This window comes from Erythrolamprus reginae, chromosome 1 (assembly GCF_031021105.1).
Source record: "Erythrolamprus reginae isolate rEryReg1 chromosome 1, rEryReg1.hap1, whole genome shotgun sequence".
In the NCBI taxonomy this organism is placed as follows: domain Eukaryota; kingdom Metazoa; phylum Chordata; class Lepidosauria; order Squamata; family Dipsadidae; genus Erythrolamprus; species Erythrolamprus reginae.
In genome coordinates, this window is record NC_091950.1 from 401356792 (window position 1) to 401376652 (window position 19861).

General features: G+C 42.6%; 1 protein-coding gene across 2 annotated transcripts in view; it reads left to right on the forward strand.

The window, feature by feature from the left end:
* Positions 1-19861, forward strand: part of POR (cytochrome p450 oxidoreductase) — a 111176-nt gene that overhangs the window by 42542 nt on the left and 48773 nt on the right. For both annotated transcript variants that reach the window (XM_070735144.1, XM_070735143.1), the window contains exon 2: positions 5368-5569. In XM_070735144.1, coding sequence (XP_070591245.1) covers positions 5379-5569 — 191 coding nt within the window. In that variant the 5' untranslated portion in view covers positions 5368-5378. The remainder of the gene's footprint in view (positions 1-5367; positions 5570-19861) is intronic.

Here is a 19861-nt window from a genome sequence, read left to right on the forward strand (position 1 = left end):
CGAGCCGAAGATCAGTTGGCTGGTGCGCACATATGCACTGGAGCTAAGCTAGAGCAACAGATCGAGTGCGGTAGATATGGCTCCATGTGCATGCATGCCATAAGTTCGCCATCATGGGTATAGGCTGTGACAGATGGTTAGAAAGCTGGCATGGTTTCTCGCTTTAAGTTTGGTGTCGGAAACCAATCTGGTAGCTTAGCAATTTTGGCTTCGAAATCCAGATAGATAGGATTTCTCTCTCCTTTTATAGGAGAGCAATAGGACAGGGGACGGAAGGCACTCTAGTGCACTTGTACTCGCCCCTTACTGACCTCTTAGGAATCTGGATAGGTCAACCGTAGATAATCTAAGGGTAAAGTGTTGGGGGTTTGGGGATGACACTATGGAGTCCGGTAATGAGTTCCACGCTTCGACAACTCGGTTACTGAAGTCATATTTTTTACAGTCAGGTTTGGAGAGGTTAATATTAAGTTTAAATCTGTTTTGTGCTCTTGTGTTGTTGTGGTTGAAGCTGAAGTAGTCGCCGACAGGCAGGACGTTGCAGCATATGATCTTGTGGGCAATACTTAGATCTTGTTTAAGGCGTCTTAGTTCTAAACTTTCTAGGCCTAGGATTGAAAGTCTAGTCTTGTAGGGTACATTCTATTCTTTTTTATGCTCCTTTAAAGACAAAATATACTGCAGCTTCTTACTGTCGGAGGCGATTTGATAGATTTCAATTCAAGGTTGTCATGGTGACCCTGGTGACTGTTGTCAGCCATGTGTTGTTATGGTTACCATCTCGTGGGCTTCACTGAAGGATTTTGAGATCATTTTGGAGAACTATCATGTTCTATTCCCTACTTTCCTTGACTTGATCCTTGTTACTGCTGACAAAGAAACTGTGGTCAGCAAAAAGAGCGAAGTCATGGAGATATTTTTTTTGCAGAGGAAGGTAGAAATGGCTGAAAAAATGAAGTTGGCTTAATATTTGTGTTGTCTGTGTGGCCTGAAAATGAGGTCCTGGGTTATAAATGTGATATGATAACTTCAGAAGAAAAGGATTTAGGGGTAGTGACTTCTGACAGTCTCAAAATGGGTGAACAGTGCAGTCAGGCGGTAGGGAAAGCAAGTAGGATGCTTGGCTGCATAGCTAGAGGTATAACAAGCAGGAAGAGGGAGATTGTGATCCCGCTATATAGAGCGCTGGTGAGACCACATTTGGAATACTGTGTTCAGTTCTGGAGACCTCACCTACAAAAAGATATTGACAAAATTGAACGGGTCCAAAGACGGGCTACAAGAATGGTGGAAGGTCTTAAGCATAAAACGTATCAGGAAAGACTTAATGAACTCAATCTGTATAGTCTGGAGGACAGAAGGAAAAGGGGGGACATGATCGAAACATTTAAATATGTTAAAGGGTTAAATAAGGTTCAGGAGTGTTTTTAATAGGAAAGTGAACACAAGAACAAGGGGACACAATCTGAAGTTAGTTGGGGGAAAGATCAAAAGCAACATGAGAAAATATTATTTTACTGAAAGAGTAGTAGATCCTTGGAACAAACTTCCAGCAGACGTGGTAGATAAATCCACAGTAACTGAATTTAAACATGCCTGGGATAAACATATATCCATCCTAAGATAAAATACAGAAAATAGTATAAGGGCAGACTAGATGGACTATGAGGTCTTTTTCTGCCGTCAGACTTCTATGTTTCTATATTTGTCACCCCTGAAAATACGTCATGTTGCAGACAGAGATGGAACTCCTCAGGTTGACCTGTCTGCCAAAATTTCTTGTTTCACATCTTTTGCATCGCCTACAGTTTGAGTTTCGTCATTCATCTATCCATTCTGCTGGGTCTGTACATGGTTGGTATACAGTGATCCCTCGATTTTCGCGGGGGTTGCGTTCCCAGACTGCCCGCGAAAGTCGAATTTCTGCGAAGTAGAGATGCGGAAGTAAAAACACCATTTTTGGCTATGGACAGCCAAAAACTACCCCTGTGCACCCTTTTCCAAGGCCACGCAAGGAGCCAGGCTTGAAGTTGGGGGCGGGGAGCAACGAAAGTGCGGAGGCCGGCAAAAATTGTTTTGAATTTCAGCTGCCCCCCCCCAGCGTCTCTGGCCCCCTCGCCGCTACCCCCCCGCCCGCCCGATCCGCCCCTCTCACTGGCTTTCTTGTGGCACGGGTCCTCCTGCAGCAGCACTAGTGGCTACGTCTTCTCGTCCTCCTCATTTGGCCGCTAGCCATTCTGAGCGCTTTGAGAATGCCTCACCTCTCGCAGTCTCTTAGCTCAGCGCTTTCGTCCCAGCTGTCAGCGAGGGGGCTGCAGGAGAGGCGGGGCAGGTGTTCTCACAGAGAGAGAGCAACAGAGTGAGATAGAAAGGAGAGAGTGAGAGAGAGAGTGAGAAAGAGAGAGAGAGAGAGCAAGAGGGGGGAGAGTGGAAGGTAGAGAGAGAGAGAGAGAGAGAAATGATAGAAAAAAGGAGAGAAAAAAAGAGAAATGAGAAAATGATTGAAGCAGGGAATGACAGGAAAGAGAGAAAGAGAGAGAGAAGTGACTCTAGGTGATGACGTATGATGTCATTGGGTGGGAAAAACCGTGGTTTAGAAAAAAAACCGCAGAGTATTTTTTAATTAATATTTTTTGAAAAACCATGGTATAGCCGTTTCGCGAAGTTTGAACCCGCGAAAATCGAGGGATCACTGTATATGTTGCACCCCACAAAGTCAGGTGTCCTGGGCCTTTCAGCCATAAATTGATGCAATAGTGGAGAATATACTATATGTAAATAAAGACTGAACTGTTGGGTGCTTGATTTTTTTTCTTCCTATTAACTAATCTGCTGATAAAAGGTCTGCAAGAGAAAAATTAAGGTTCAAGAACATCAAGAATCCAATAAATTAATGCATTGTGAGCCGCTCCAAGTTCTCGGAGAGGGGCGGCATACAAATCTAATAAATTATTATTATTATTAATTATTATTGCAAGAATTGTAATTAAGCTGATAGGACTCAGATAATGAGTAGGTTTTCAGAACTTTCAATATAAAATATTTTTTCCCTGGCATGAAGATACAAATATATCTTTTTCTTTTATGTACACTGAGAGCATATGCACCAAGACAAATTCCTTGTGTGTCCAATCACATGTGGCCAATAATGAATTTTATGAATTTGAAAACCGTACCTTGTTATTTATTGGATTTAGGTCTCATCTTTCCCTTCAGAATGGGTGAACAGTGTGGTCAGGCGGTAGGGAAAGCAAGTAGAATGCTTGGCTGCATAGCTAGAGGTATAACAAGCAGGAAGAGGGAGATTGTGATCCCCACTGTATAGAGCGCTGGTGAGACCACATTTGGAATACTGTGTTCAGTTCTGGAGACCTCACCTACAAAAAGATATTGATGAAATTGAACAGGTCCAAAGACGGGCTACAAGAATGGTGGAAGGTCTTAAGCATAAAACGTATCGAGAAAGACTTAATGAACTCAATCTGTATAGGACAGAAGGGAAAGGGGGCACATGATTGAAACCTTTAAATATGTTAAAGGGTTAAATAAGGTTCAGGAGGGAAGTGTTTTTAATAGGAAAGTGAACATAAGAACAAGGGGACACAATCTGAGGTCAGTTGGGGGAAAGATCAGAAGCAACATGAGGAAATATTATTTTACTGAAAGGGTAGTAGATGCTTGGTACAAACTTCCAGCAGACGTGATTGGTAAATCCACAGTAATTGAATTTAAACATGCCTGGGATAAACATATATTCATCGTAGAATAAAATACAGGAAATAGTATAAGGGCAGACTAGATGGACCATGAGGTCTTTTTCTGCCGTCAGACTTCTATGTTTCTATATTTCAGAGACTCAAGTGATGTACATATTTCCCGTCCTTCCAGATTTTCTTTGCAGTAAAAACCCTGCAAAGCAGGTTTTGCTCAGAGAAAGCAACAGGCTTTCGTTTATCATCCATAATTGCAGGTGGATTTGAATGTCAGCCTGAAATGATGCAATGTATTGGTTATCCACCTTTTGCAACACCATTGGCACGCTTAGTCCTTCCAAAAAGAACTAAGAACATAAGATTTTGTCCTAAAGAAGCGGCAGGGTTTAAAGTATGTTGTGCCACTTTATTTAATTACGCTAGTTGCATGCCTGGACTGGCCTATAAGGAAGGCAGGCGAAAAATAATTTAAGTAAGCATGACTTTTCTTCCAGTAGTGCTAGAAAGAGAGGGAGGGATACACCTGTATGCAATAACTATCTTCCTTCTGGGTTAGAGATCATTTTGTTGGCAAGGTCCTATTACATGAATGTTATGAAACCTACGGGAGTGATCAGGTTGATGTTTCCTATCACATTTCAAGCCAGGTCCAGTCCTGGGTGCCAAATGAAATACAGTGATACCTCGTCTTACAAACGCCTCATCATACAAACTTTTCAAGATACAAACCTGGGGTTTAAGATTTTTTTTGCCTCTTCTTACAAACTATTTTCACCTTACAAACCCACCGCCGGTGCCGAGATGCACCACCTCAGGACTCCCGTTGCCAGCGAAGCACCTGTTTTTGCGCTGCTGGGATTCCCCTGAAGCTCCCCTCCATGGGAAACCCCACCTCCGGACTTCAGTGTTTTTGTGATGCTGCAGGGGAATCCCAGCAGGAGAATTCCAGCAGCGCAAAAACGGGCACCTCGCTGGCAACGGAAGTCCGAAGGTGGGGTTTCCCAGCGAGGGGAGCCTCAGTGAAATCGCAGCATCGCAAAAACACAGAGGTCCGGAAGTGGAGTTTCGAGGACTTCGGTGTTTTTGCAATGCTGCGATTTCACTGATGCTCCCTTCAATGGGAAACCCCACCTCCAGACTTCCATTGCCAGCGAAGCGCTCGTTTTTGCGCTGCTGGGATTCCCCTGCTGGGATTTCCCTGCTGCATCACAAAAACACGGAAGTCCAGAGGTGGGGTTTCCTATGGAGGGGAACCTCAGGGAAATCCCAGCAGCACAAAAACGGGCACTTCGGCTGGCAAAAGGGGTGAATTTTGGGCTTGCACGCATTAATCGCTTTTCCATTGATTCCTATGGGAAACATTGTTTCGTCTTACAAACTTTTCACCTTAAGAACCTCATCCCGGAACCAATTAAGTTTGTAAGACAAGGTATCACGGTATATTTTTGTGGTTTTCAGGTATGTGGCTATGGCTGCTTTCTTCAAGAAACTGTCTTTGGTTTATTCTACTTAATCTGGGATAATCTCCGGGCACTCCCAGACTGAAGCTCTTCTACTTTTGCCCTGGGGTTTTTTGGCTCCAGATTGCTGATACTCAAAACCTATAGCAATGTATGTAACACGTTCTTCTTTTTTTATATATATTTTCATTTAGTTTTCATCTCCATGGAAACAGCATCATCTAAAGAGGAACCTTCTTCTGTAAAGAGTCCAGAGGCTTCAGCTGCCTTCAACATGATGGACATCTTCCTCTTCTCCATTGTCATTGGTCTCCTGACCTACTGGTTTTTCTTTCGTAAGAAGAAAGAGGAGATCCCGGAGTTTTCAAAAATCCAGACGCCAACAGCTGGAGCAACGTAAGTGGTTCGACAGTCAGGAGCACTTAACGAGACCTGGCTTTCTTGGGCGATGGATGCAATATGATTCTCTCACGTCTGTTTAGATTCTAAGAATTGAGTGCTGGATTTGAGCATCTTGAATTCATTAAGGATTTAGTCTGCACTGAAAATATAGTCTCCTTGGAGTATTTCCCCCCCCCCCATCTTAGTGTACTATTTATGGTACTTGTATGCTGCTGTTATTTATTGCCCATCCCTGTCCTAGTGAAACGATCTGATTGGCTAGGAACAGGTGGGGGTTGCCACTACCATTGCTACCAGTGCGCTACCCCTGCAGCTTCAGGCCTCCGGCGTGAACATGTGCATGCCCCAGTGAGATTTTGCTTCTGCGCATGCACAGGAAACAAAATTTTACGAGGGGATGCGCATATGCAGAAGCAAAAAATTGCCGAAGTCTTGTGATGTGCCAGTGCCTGGAGGCTGTTGGGGTCTGGATGGGTGCCAACAGACTCAAACTCAATCCAGACAAGACGGAGTGGCTGTGGGTACTGCCTCCCAAGGACACATCCATCTGTCCGTCCATCACCTCTGGGGGGGGGGAATTATTGACCCCCTCAGAGAGGGGCCGCAACTTGGTCGTCCTCCTCGATCCACAGCTAACTTTAGAACACCATCTTTCGGCTGTGGCGAGGGGGGGCGTTTGCCCGGGTTCGTCTGGTGCACCAGTTGCGACCCTATTTGGACAGGGAGTCTTTGCTCACGGTTACTCGCCAGAAGAGACGTCTGGAGAAGCGATGGAGGAAGAGTAAGTCCGAATCCGATCGAACACTTGTAAGAGCTCATATTAAGACTTACAAAGTGGCGCTCAAGGCGGCAAGATGCGCGTATCATGCCGCCTTGATTGCATCAGCGGAATCCCGCCCGGCCGCTCTGTTTAGGGTAACCCGCTCCCTTCTTAATCAGAGGGGAGTTGGGGAGCCCTTGCAGAGTAGTGCCGAGGATTTTAACACGTTTTTCGCTGATAAAATCGCCCGGATCCGAGCAGACCTCGACTCCAATTGTGAAACAGAGTCGACTGACAATGAGTCAGTCGAGGTGACTGGGGCTAAACGTCTTTGTCCATCTGTCTGGGAGGAGTTTGACTTGGTGACACCTGATGAAGTGGACAAGGCCATTGGAGCTGTGAGTTCCGCCACCTGTTTACTGGATCCGTGTCCCTCTTGGCTGGTTTCGGCCAGTCGAGGGGTGACACGGGGCTGGGTCCAGGAGATTGTCAACGCCTCCTTGGGGAGGGGGTCCTTTCCGCCACTTTATAAGGAGGCGGTTGTGCGCCCCCTCCTCAAGAAGCCTTCCCTGGACCCAGCCGTGCTTAATAACTACCGTCCAGTCTCCAACCTTCCCTTCATGGGGAAGGTTGTTGAGAAGGTGGTGGCACTTCAACTCCAGCGGTCCTTGGATGAAGCCGATTATCTAGGTCCTCAGCAGTCTGGATTCAGGCCCGGCTACAGCACGGAAACTGCTTTGGTCGCGTTGATGGATGATCTCTGGCGGGCCCGGGACAGGGGCTTGTCCTCTGTCCTGGTGCTCCTTGACCTCTCAGCGGCTTTCGATACCATCGACCATGGTATCCTTCTGCGCCGGCTGGAGGGGTTGGGAGTGGGAGGCACTGTTCTTCAGTGGTTCTCCTCCTACCTCTCCGGTCGGTCGCAGTCGGTGTTAGTGGGGGGTCAGAGGTCGACCCCGAGGTTTCTCCCTTGTGGGGTGCCTCAGGGGTCGGTCCTCTCCCCCCTGCTATTTAATATCTACATGAAACCGCTGGGTGAGATCATCCAAGGGCATGGGGTGAGGTATCATCAATATGCCGATGATACCCAGTTGTACATCTCCACCCCATGTCCAGTCAACGAAGCAGTGGAAGTGATGTGCCGGTGCCTGGAGGCTGTTGGGGCCTGGATGGGTGTCAACAAACTCAAACTCAACCCAGACAAGACGGAGTGGCTGTGGGTCTTGCCTCCCAAGGACAATTCTATCTGTCCGTCCATTACCCTGGGGGGGGAATTATTGACCCCCTCAGAGAGGGTCCGCAACTTGGGCGTCCTCCTCGATCCACAGCTCACATTAGAAAAACACCTTTCAGCTGTGGCGAGGGGGGCGTTTGCCCAGGTTCGCCTGGTGCGCCAGTTGCGGCCCTATTTGGACCGGGAGTCATTGCTCACAGTCACTCATGCCCTCATCACCTCGAGGCTCGACTACTGTAACGCTCTCTACATGGGGCTACCTTTGAAAAGTGTTCGGAAACTTCAGATCGTGCAGAATGCAGCTGCGAGAGCAATTATGGGCTTCTCCAAGTATGCCCATATCACTCCAACACTCCGCAGTCTGCATTGGCTGCCGATCAGTTTCCGGTCACAATTCAAAGTGTTGGTTATGACCTATAAAGCCCTTCATGGCACCGGACCAGAATATCTTCGGGACCGCCTCCTGCCGCACGAATCCCAGCGACCGGTTAGGTCCCACAGAGTTGGCCTTCTCCGGGTCCCGTCGACTAAACAATGTCGTCTGGCGGGACCCAGGGGAAGAGCCTTCTCTGTGGGGGCCCCGACCCTCTGGAACCAGCTCCCCCCTGAGATTAGGATTGCCCCCACCCTCCCTGCCTTTCGTAAACTCCTTAAGACCCACCTTTGCCGTCAGGCATGGGGGAACTAAAACACCTCCCCCTTGCCCATGTTGTTTTGTTGATTGATTGACTGTGTGCCTGTTTTTATATATACTGTTTTTTTATGAGATTATTAATTTCAATTGGAATCTGGATGGGTGGGCATTGGATCTGGTATTGTGTACTGTACTGTTTTTTATTATTGTTGTGAGCCGCCCCGAGTTTGCGGAGAGGGGCGGCATATAAATCCAATAAACCTAACCTAACCTAACCTAACCTACTCATGCTCTCATCACCTTGAGGTTCGACTTCTATAATGCTCTCTACATGGGACTACCTTTGAAAAGTGTTCAGAAACTTCAACTTATCCAAAATGCAGCCGCGCGAGCGGTCTTGGGCCTTCCAAGAAATGCCCACATCTCACCATCACTCCACGGACTGCATTGGCTACCGATCAGTTTCCGGGCACAATTCAAAGTGTTGGTTATGACCTATAAAGCCCTACATGGCACAGGGCCAGATTATCTCCGAGACCACCTTCTGCCACACGAATCCCAGCGGCCGATTAGGTCCCACAGAGTTGGCCTCCTTAGGGTCCCGTCGACCAAACAATGTCGGTTGGTGGGACCTACGGGAAGAGCCTTCTCTGTGGGAGCCCCGGCCCTCTGGATTCAACTCCCCCCAGAGATTCGCACTGCCCCCTCCCTTGGGACTCTTAGATCTTCCCCAACCACTGAATGCCTTAAGTATGATTGCTGAATGTTTGGTTAATAAGTTAATAAGGTTAATAAGTTAATTTTTTAGGTTCATCTTCTCTTTCTAATTGTTTTTATTATTGTAGTACTAATTGGATTATATTACTGTTCTTTTTATATATATGCTGTGAGCTGCCTCAAGTCTTCGGAGAGGGGTGGCATACAAATCCAAGAACAAGGGGACACAATCTGAAGTTAGTTGGGGGAAAGATCAAAGGCAACATGAGAAAGTATTATTTTACTGAAAGAGTAGTAGATCCTTGGAACAAACTTCCAGCAGACGTGGTTGGTAAATCCACAGTAACCGAATTTAAACATGCCTGGGATAAACATATATCCATTGTAAGATAAAATACAGGAAATAGTAAAAGGGCAGACTAGATGGACCATGGGGTCTTTTTCTGCCGTCAGTCTTCTATGTTTCTATGTTTCTAAATAAATAAATAAATAAATAGTTCTGTTTTTGAACTACCTCTTGCATTTTGGTGTCATGGGAATAGATGGGAAAAAAATATTGGGTCTCTGATTTCTCCAAATCTGAGTCCTTCCGTAGGACATTATATCAATGCTCCCTGCATTGTTTTAATGTGCAAGTAATTACTCCAAAGTTGAATTCAACAGGAGACTTTTTGAAGAAAAAAGTTAATTTTATCTAATAGACATGTACCCTACTTGGTTGGATCAACTTGTGTGTTACTGTATTGAAAAACACTAATGAAAAAGCCTATTCTTGGTAAGGCAAGATTAACTATGTTAAGTGTGTGTGTGTGTTTGTGAGAGAGAGAGGGAGAGAGGAGAGACCGAGAATGAGAATGAGAGAAAGATTGTTTAAAAGCACAGAAAGTACCAGAATCTTGGCAGCAGATGCTTTGGTGTAAAAGCAATCCATTAAATGTAATGTTTTTGTGGATCAATTGTGTAGGAGAGTTTGTTTTGAAATTTAAAAAGAATTTTTTAATCGCTGTTTCCTACCTTTCCTTTTATTGTAATTTCAATAAAGATGATTTCACATCCATATTAAGTTAAAACTGCCAAGATGATTAATAGCCACACTTCCAAAATATTCTGCATTGTTCGGAATCCTTCCGAAATATTGTTTCCCGATCGGATACCACATGCTGATGATTTCAACTAGAACAGTTAAGGGCCTCAAGGATAGTGTGTCAACTAGATACTGGTTCCTTGGAGGCAAAAAGAAGGGAATTGTGAATGTTTAGCCTTCAGAAAATATGACTGAGGAAAGAGCGACAGCAAGAGCTATCATGGGGCTTCCCAGATTCGCCCACGTTTCTCCAACACTCCATGGCCTGCACTGGTTGCCGATCAGTTTCCGGTCACAATTCAAAGTGTTGGTAATGACCTTTAAAGCCCTACATGGCATCGGACCAGAATACCTCCGGAACCGCCTTCTACCGCACGAATCCCAACAGCCGATAAGGTCCCACAGAGTTGGCCTTCTCCGGGTCCCGTCGACTAAACAATGTCGTTTGGCGGGCCCCAGGGGAGGAGCCTTCTCTGTGGCGGCCCCGGCCCCCTGGAATCAATTCCCGCCGGAGATTAGAACTGCCCCTACCCTCCTTGTCTTTCATAAATTACTTAAGACCCACCTGTATCGCCAGGCATGGGGGAACTGAGACAACTCCCCCAGGCTTTTACATTTTATGTATGGTTTTTTATATATGGTTGCATGGTTTTTTAAATGATGGGTTTTTAACTGCTTTTTTAATATTAGATTAAAGGGGAAAGATCAAAAGCAACATGAGAAAATATTATTTTGCTAAAAGAGTAGTAGATGTTTGGAACAAACTTCCAGCAGACGTGATTGGTAAATCCACAGTAACTGAATTTAAACATGCCTGGGATAAACATATATCCATCCTAAGATAAAATACAGGAAATAGTATAAGGGCAGACTAGATGGACCATGAGGTCTTTTTCTGCCATCAGTCTTCTATGCCAGTGTTTCCCAACATTGGCAACTTGAAGGTTATTTGGACTTCAACTCCCAGAATTCCCCAGCCAGCATTTGCTGGCTGGGTAATTCTGGGAGTTGAAGTCCAAATATCTTCAAGTTGCCAAGGTTGGGAAACACTGTTCTATGTTTCTATGTTTCTATGCGTGCCACAGGTGGCACACAGAATCATATCTGTGAGCCCACGAGGCATTGCCCAAATGTCAGCTCTGATTTTTGGCCTTCTTTTTGGACATTGTCACTCTTCCCAGGATTCAGGAAAGCCTTCTGAACCCTGTGGATGGCGAAAAACGGCCCAACTGGAAGTTATTTTCTGAACTTCCATTTGGACCTTTTTTGCTCTTCCCAAGGCTTCAGGAGGCTTTCCTAAACCCTAGGGAGAGCGAATGTCCGGGGGCTTCAGTGAGGCCAATGCACATGCTTAGGGGGGGTGCACGGGGGTTGTACGCATGCACGGGAGGGGGCATTGCATTGTGGGTGTGGGCACGTACACGCATGCACTATTTTGGCACCCAAGGCAAAAAAGGTTCGCCAAATGACCTTTAAAGCCCTACATGGCACTGGACCAGAATATCTCCAGAACCGCCTTATACTGCATGAATCCCAGCGGCCGATAAGGTCCCACAGAGTTGGCCTTCTCCGGGTCCCGTCGACTAAACAATGTCGTCTGGCGGGCCCCAGGGGAAGAGCCTTCTCTGTGGTGGCCCCGGCCCTCTGGGCATCAACTCCCCCCGGAGATCAGAACGGCCCCCACCCTCCTTGTCTTTCGCAAATTACTGAAGACTCAACTGTATTGCCAGACATGGGGGAACTGCGACACCTCCCCCAGGCTTCTATATTTTATGATTGGTATGTATGTGTTGTATGGTTTTTTATCTATTGGGGTTTTTATATATATATATATATATACATATATATATATGTGTGTGTGTGTGTGTGTGTGTGTGTTTGTGTGTATGTGTGTGTGTGTGTGTGTATATATATATATATATATATATATATATATATATATATATATATGTGTGTTTTCGTAAATTTTCACGGGTATATGTATGTAGATTGTTCTGAGTTCGGGTTTTGCCCTGTGTAATATTTTGCATGTCTATGCGACGTTTCGGCGAAATTACATTCACCATCATCAGGCTGAAGTTCCAATCTTTGTGTTGTTGTAAATGGAATGTTAGCAACTGTCATTTCTTCCTAGTATATAGTGTGGGGGTGGAGATTTGTTTTGAATGTAGCAAATAGATTGGGTGATTATGTTTCAGTGATCTGATTGGTTGGTGTAATCATAATTATTAGAAGGAATGACATGGAGATTTTTATGAAGTGTTTTGTTTAAGGCTGATTTCCAAATATAAAATTCTAAAATCATAATTATTAGAAGGATTGACATGCTGATTATTATGAAGTGCTGATTATTATGAACCCGAATATACCAAGACCGTCATACCTGTACCCGTGAAAATATACGAAAACAAATATATATATATGATCTGATAGCTCTAACTGCTAGTTCTCTGCTTTGCAAGGCAGAGTTCACCAGATCGAATCCCAGTAAAGGAAAGGGTGTGGCTAGCTGATGAGGCCAGAACAAGGCCGAAATGGGACCATCCTAGTCTCCCTTAATTTTTAATTTCCAGCTAAAAACATTTAACATATCTCTCTCTCTCTCTCTCTCTCTCTCTCTCTCTCTCTCTCTCTCTCTCTTAATATTAGATTTGTTTTACTATTATGTTCTTTTACTATTGTTGTGAGCCGCCCTGAGTCTTTGGAGAGGGGCGACATACAAATCTAATAAATAAATAATAATAATAATAATAATAATAATAATCACTGCTTTAGGCCAACCTCCTGTTCAATGCAAATCCACTGAGGCCCTTTGGTCAGTTAATAGACTGGCCTGTGTATCATGACCTCGTGCAAAGACCCCTTGACTTCGTGTATAGCCTGTTTCTCAGGTTGACAACTCATAGAATTGGGATTTTTTTTCTTGCTGTCCAGCCTAAATTTACTTCCTTGTATTTATAACTTTTTGCCTGGAGCAATAGGAAATAAACTTTCTCCCTTTTCTATGACAACCCCATCAGGTATTTGAAGGCTATATTCCATCTCCGCTTATTTCTTTTGTAGGCTAAACATTCTCAGATTCTACTTTAACTGCATCTAATAGAGCTTAGTTTCCTAACTCTCCGCCATTGTAAAATCTGTTCTCTGAACTTACTTTGAGTTGCTTCAAACTACTATATTTTTTGGAGTATAAGATGTTGGGAGAGGAAAATAAAGAAAAAATTGCCTCCCAGGAATTTGCCAAACACAAAACAGCAAATACACCGTTTGCTGTATATTTCTGTTCATGTGTGCCCATAGAAACGGCAAAGAATTGGAGAAATGTACATTCGTTATATAAGACACACCCAAGTTTTCACCCTCTTTTAGGGGGTAAAAAGGTGTGTCTTATACTCAAAAAAACAAGGTATGTCAAGTTGAAAGCTGCCCGGAGCTAGAAACAGGATTTAAGTGGGGTCTGACCAAGGGAGGATGGAATTGGAACCATTACTTTTTATGATCTCTGTTCTGTTTTCCTGTTCATGCATCCCAAAATCTTTGGTTTTTAAGCCCTTGCATGACATTGAGGCGTTGCATCACACATAAAGTTGCGCTCTTCAAATAAAATTTGCTTTAGAAAGCAATTTTTTGTGTTGAATATTGGAAATTTTATTTATTTATTTATTTATCTATTTATTTAGTTATTGGAAATTTTATTTATTTATTTGTTTGTTTATTTGTTTATTTGTTTGTTTATTTAAATTCTAAAATCATAATTATTAGAAGGATTGACATGCTGATTATTATGAAGTGTTTTTTTTGTTTAAGGCTGGTTTCCAAATTTCTGGTAGGCGGGACGTGTCATCTCTTTTATTTATGCAAAGGGGTCTCCTCTCAATTTCTATAGCTTCTAGAGAAATTCTTCTATATAAATTCTCTGTTTTGTGGAGTAATTTAGTTTTTTCAAAGTCAATTTCGTGCCCTGTTTTTTTAATGTGCTGGACAAGGGAGGAGGTCTTTTCTTCTTTTTTGACTGCATTCACATGTTCTGCTATGCGTTGGCTCACAAACTAACAGAAGAGTGAGCCAACGCATAGCAGAACATGTGAATGCAGTCAAAAAAGAAGAAAAGACCTCCTCCCTTGTCCAGCACATTAAAAAAACAGGGCACGAAATTGACTTTGAAAAAACTAAATTACTCCACAAAACAGAGAATTTATATAGAAGAATTTCTCTAGAAGCTATAGAAATTGAGAGGAGACCCCTTTGCATAAATAAAAGAGATGACACGTCCCGCCTACCAGAAATTTGGAAACCAGCCTTAAACAAAAAAAACACTTCATAATAATCAGCATGTCAATCCTTCTAATAATTATGATTTTAGAATTTTATATTTGGAAATCAGCCTTAAACAAAACACTTCATAAAAATCTCCATGTCATTCCTTCTAATAATTATGATTACACCAACCAATCAGATCGCTGAAACATAATCACCCAATCTATTTGCTACATTCAAAACAAATCTCCACCCCCACACTATATACTAGGAAGAAATGACAGTTGCTAACATTCCATTTACAACAACACAAAGATTGGAACTTCAGCCTGATGATGGTGAATGTGATTTCGCCGAAACGTCGCATAGACATGCAAAATATTACACAGGGCAAAACCCGAACTCAGAACAATCTACATATATATATATATATATATATATATATATATATATATATAAATAAATATATATTTGTTTTCGTAGATTTTCACGGGTATATGTATGTAGATTGTTCTGAGTTCGGGTTTTGCCCTGTGTAATATTTTGCATGTCTATGCGACGTTTCGGTGAAATCACATTCACCATCATCAGGCTGAAGTTTTAAGCTTCGTGTTGCTTTAAATATGCTGTAAATATTTACAGCAACACGAAGCTTAAAACTTCAGCCTGATGATGGTGAATGTGATTTCACCGAAATGTCGCATAGACATGCAAAATATTACACAGGGCAAAACCCGAACTCAGAACAATCTACATATATATATATATATATTTGTTTTCGTATATTTTCACGGGTATATGTATGTAGATTGTTCTGAGTTCGGGTTTTGCCCCGTGTAATATTTTGAGTGTCTATGCGACGTTTCGGTGAAATCACATTCATCATCATCAGGCTGAAGTTGTAAGCTTCGTGCTGCTGTAAATATAGAATGTTTATTTATAAACATCCAGTATTTATAGAAGGAAGGCAGCTCAGGTCTCGCAGTGTTCGCCTGAGAACAAGGACAGAAACACCAGCCTGAAGATGACGAGTGAGACCTCGTCGAAACGTCGCCAGAAATTTCCAAATCCTACACGGGAAGAAACCCGAATATACCAAGACCGTCATACCTGTACCCGTGAAAATATACGAAAACAAATATATATATATGATCTGATAGCTCTAACTGCTAGTTCTCTGCTTTGCAAGGCAGAGTTCACCAGATCGAATCCCAGTAAAGGAAAGGGTGTGGCTAGCTGATGAGGCCAGAACAAGGCCGAAATGGGACCATCCTAGTCTCCCTTAATTTTTTATTTCCAGCTAAAAACATTTAACATATCTCTCTCTCTCTCTCTCTCTCTCTCTCTCTCTCTCTCTCTCTCTCTCTCTCTCTCTCTCTCTCTTAATATTAGATTTGTTTTACTATTATGTTCTTTTACTATTGTTGTGAGCCGCCCTGAGTCTTTGGAGAGGGGCGACATACAAATCTAATAAATAAATAATAATAATAATAATAATAATAATAATCACTGCTTTAGGCCAACCTCCTGTTCAATGCAAATCCACTGAGGCCCTTTGGTCAGTTAATAGACTGGCCTGTGTATCATGACCTCGTGCAAAGACCCCTTGACTTCGTGTATAGCCTGTTTCTCAGGTTGACAACTCATAGAATTGGGATTTTTTTTCTTGCTGTCCAGCCTAAATTTACTTCCTTGTATTTATAACTTTTTGCCTGGAGCAATAGGAAATAAACTTTCTCCCTTTTCTATGACAACCCCATCAGGTATTTGAAGGCTATATTCCATCTCCGCTTATTTCTTTTGTAGGCTAAACATTCTCAGATTCTACTTTAACTGCATCTAATAGAGCTTAGTTTCCTAACTCTCCGCCATTGTAAAATCTGTTCTCTGAACTTACTTTGAGTTGCTTCAAACTACTATATTTTTTGGAGTATAAGATGTTGGGAGAGGAAAATAAAGAAAAAATTGCCTCCCAGGAATTTGCCAAACACAAAACAGCAAATACACCGTTTGCTGTATATTTCTGTTCATGTGTGCCCATAGAAACGGCAAAGAATTGGAGAAATGTACATTCGTTATATAAGACACACCCAAGTTTTCACCCTCTTTTAGGGGGTAAAAAGGTGTGTCTTATACTCAAAAAAACAAGGTATGTCAAGTTGAAAGCTGCCCGGAGCTAGAAACAGGATTTAAGTGGGGTCTGACCAAGGGAGGATGGAATTGGAACCATTACTTTTTATGATCTCTGTTCTGTTTTCCTGTTCATGCATCCCAAAATCTTTGGTTTTTAAGCCCTTGCATGACATTGAGGCGTTGCATCACACATAAAGTTGCGCTCTTCAAATAAAATTTGCTTTAGAAAGCAATTTTTTGTGTTGAATATTGGAAATTTTATTTATTTATTTATTTATTTATCTATTTATTTAGTTATTGGAAATTTTATTTATTTATTTATTTGTTTGTTTATTTGTTTATTTGTTTGTTTATTTATTTATTTAGTTAGTTAATTAGTTAGTTAGTTAGTTCAGTGTCTCCCAACCTTGGCCACTTGAAGATATTTGGACTTCAACTCCCAGAATTCTCCAGCCAGCGTTTGCTGGCTGGGGAATTCTGGGAGTTGAAGTCCAAATATCTTCAAGTGGCCAAGGTTGGGAAACACTGGGTTAGTTAGTTAGTCCAAAACATAATAATACACAATGAAGGTTACAGAGGATACACTCAAAGTAAAATATATCGAGAGAAGAGAAAATAAAGGAGTGAAATATATCAATGAGGATATATAGTCAGCTAGCTATTGGAAATTTTATTTATTTATTTATTTATTTATTTATTTATTTACTTACTTACTTACTTACTTACTTACTTACTTACTTACTTACTTACTTACTTACTTACTTACTTACTTACTTAGTTCAGTGTTTCCCAACCTTGGCCACTTGAAGATATTTGGACTTCAACTCCCAGAATTCTCCAGCCAGCATTCGCTGGCTGGGGAATTCTGGGAGTTGAAGTCCAAATATCTTCAAGTGGCCAAGGTTGGGAAACTCTGAGTTAGTTAGTTAGCCCAAAACACAATAATACACAATGAAGGTTACAGAGGATACACTCAAAGTAAAATATATTGAAAGAAGAGAAGAGAAAATAAAGGAGTGAAATATATCAGTGAGGATATAGAAGAAAAGTTAGAGGGATAGAAGAGAAGATATAGGAGAGACAGTAGGACAGGGGACGGAAGGCACGCTAGTGCGCTTATGCACGCCTCTTAGTGACCTCTTAGGAATCTGGAGAGGTCAACAGTGGACGGTCTTAAGGGTAAAATGTTGGGGGTGAGGAATAATTTCCTCATGGTCAGGATCAGTAGTGGGTTTCACTTATCTTCACTACCAGTTCGGAACTGGGAATTTGTGTGCACATTGTGCGAGGCACTTCTGCACATGTGCAGATCATCTTTGATGATGTCCAAGTGAGTGGGCGGAGCCTCCCACTGCTGCCGCTACTGCTTCTCCTGAACTGGGGCGAACCTGTAGCAACCTACCACTGCTTAGGATGCTTTACTAATGGAGCCTGTTATTAAGCTGATAGAGGGAGCTCAGTGGTTTAAAAATGGCATTTCCATTGTTCTGTTCTGGGCATTGGGCTAAATATACACTGCTCAAAAAAATAAAGGGAACACTTAAACAACATAGTATAACTCCAAGTAAATCAAACTTTTGTGAAATCAAACTGTCCACTTAGGAAGCAACACTGATTGACGATCAATTTCACATGCTGTTGCGCACATTCAACATTCAGCTCTCTACAAGGGGCTACCTTTGAAGAATGTTCAGAAACTTCAGATCGTGCAGAATGCAGCTGCAAGAGCAATCATGGCCTTTCCCAGATATGCCCATGTCACTCCGCAGTCTGCATTGGTTGCCGATCAGTTTCCGGTCACAATTCAAAGTGTTGGTTATGACCTATAAAGCCCCTCATGGCATCGGACCAGAATATCTCCAGGACCGCCTTCTGCCACACGAATCCCAGTGACCGATTAGGTCCCACAGAGTTGGCCTTCTCTGGGTCCCGTCGACAAAACAATGTCATCTGGCGGGGCCCAGGGGAAGAGCCTTCTCTGTGGCGGCCCCAACCCTCTGGAACCAACTCCCCCCCGAGATCAGGACTGCCCTCACCCTCCTTGCCTTTCGCAAACTTCTTAAAACCCACCTCTGCATGGGGAAATTGATTCCCCTGGGCTGGTCCATTTCATGCATGGTATGTTTGGAATGTTTGGTTGTTTTTACATTAAGGGTTTTAAACTGTTTTAATAATTGGATTTGTGCTATGCTTTATTGTTGTGAGCCGCCCCGAGTCTTTGGAGATGGGCAGCAAACAAATCTAATAAATAATAATAATAAATAACTTTGTATAGAACACAAAGTATTCAATGAGAATATTTCATTCAGATCTAGGATGTGTTATTTGAGTGTTCCCTTTATTTATTTATTTATTTTATTTATTTATTTGATTTTTATGCCGCCCTTCTCCTTAGACTCAGGGCAGCTTACAACATGTTAGCAATAGCACTTTACCCACCTCGGAAGGCTGGAAGGTTGAGTCAACCTTGAGCCGGTGATGAGAGTTGAACCACTGACCTTCAGATCTACAGTCAGCTTCAGTGGCCTGTAGTACAGTACTCTACCTGCTGCGCCACCCCGGCCCTTTATTTTTTTGAGCAGTGTATTATTATTCCTAGTCATCTTTGAGCTTATAGAGTTAAATTCACAGCCTTCAATGGATCTTTCCACTTCTATGAGTCTACAAATGCTGGGATATTTATTATTATTATTATTATTATTATTATTATTATTATTATTTATTAGATTTGTATGCCGCCCCTCTCCGAAGACTCGGGGCGGCTCACAACAATAAAAACAATATTATAACAAAACAAATCTAATATTAAAAGAAGCATATGAAACCCTATCATATATTTAAAAACCAAACAGCACATTCATACCAAACATGAAACAAAATATAAAGAAGCCTGGGGGGAAAGGTGTCTCAACTCCCCCATGCCTGGCGGTATAAGTGAGCCTTGAGTAATTTACGAAAGACTTTGCGCTTCTAAAAGTTGGAGGTGCTGTCGGGAGTGAGTTGGCTTTGAGAACCGGGGAGCATGCTTTGAGATGATGGGTGCCTTAATCCCTGCACCATTTTCTTGGCCCAGTGACTGAGAACAAAACCTATGGGTCCTGAAGACCTGAATTCCTAAATGCAACTACCCTCATATGAATTGATCCTATAAATCTCTTGTATTGCCATCCAAGAAGCCTGGAGGGCACAAGTTTGGGAAACAAACAATGGAAACAATTCCTGCAACACATGTTTCTTGTAAGGAAAAAGACGACAGTGCTAATGGCTGGTGTTAAGCTCACAGTCCTCCTTTCCATGAATTGGATTCAATTAATTCCAGAATGCGTCTTGTGGGAAATAACAGGCAGTGGGAAGACGGCTTTATTATCTTTAAGGAGATTTTGAATTCAGTGGATAAGTATTTGGGCTGATTATTATGTGGGCTTTTCTTGTTTCCCACTCCTAATTTGAACAAGTATACGAGGGTC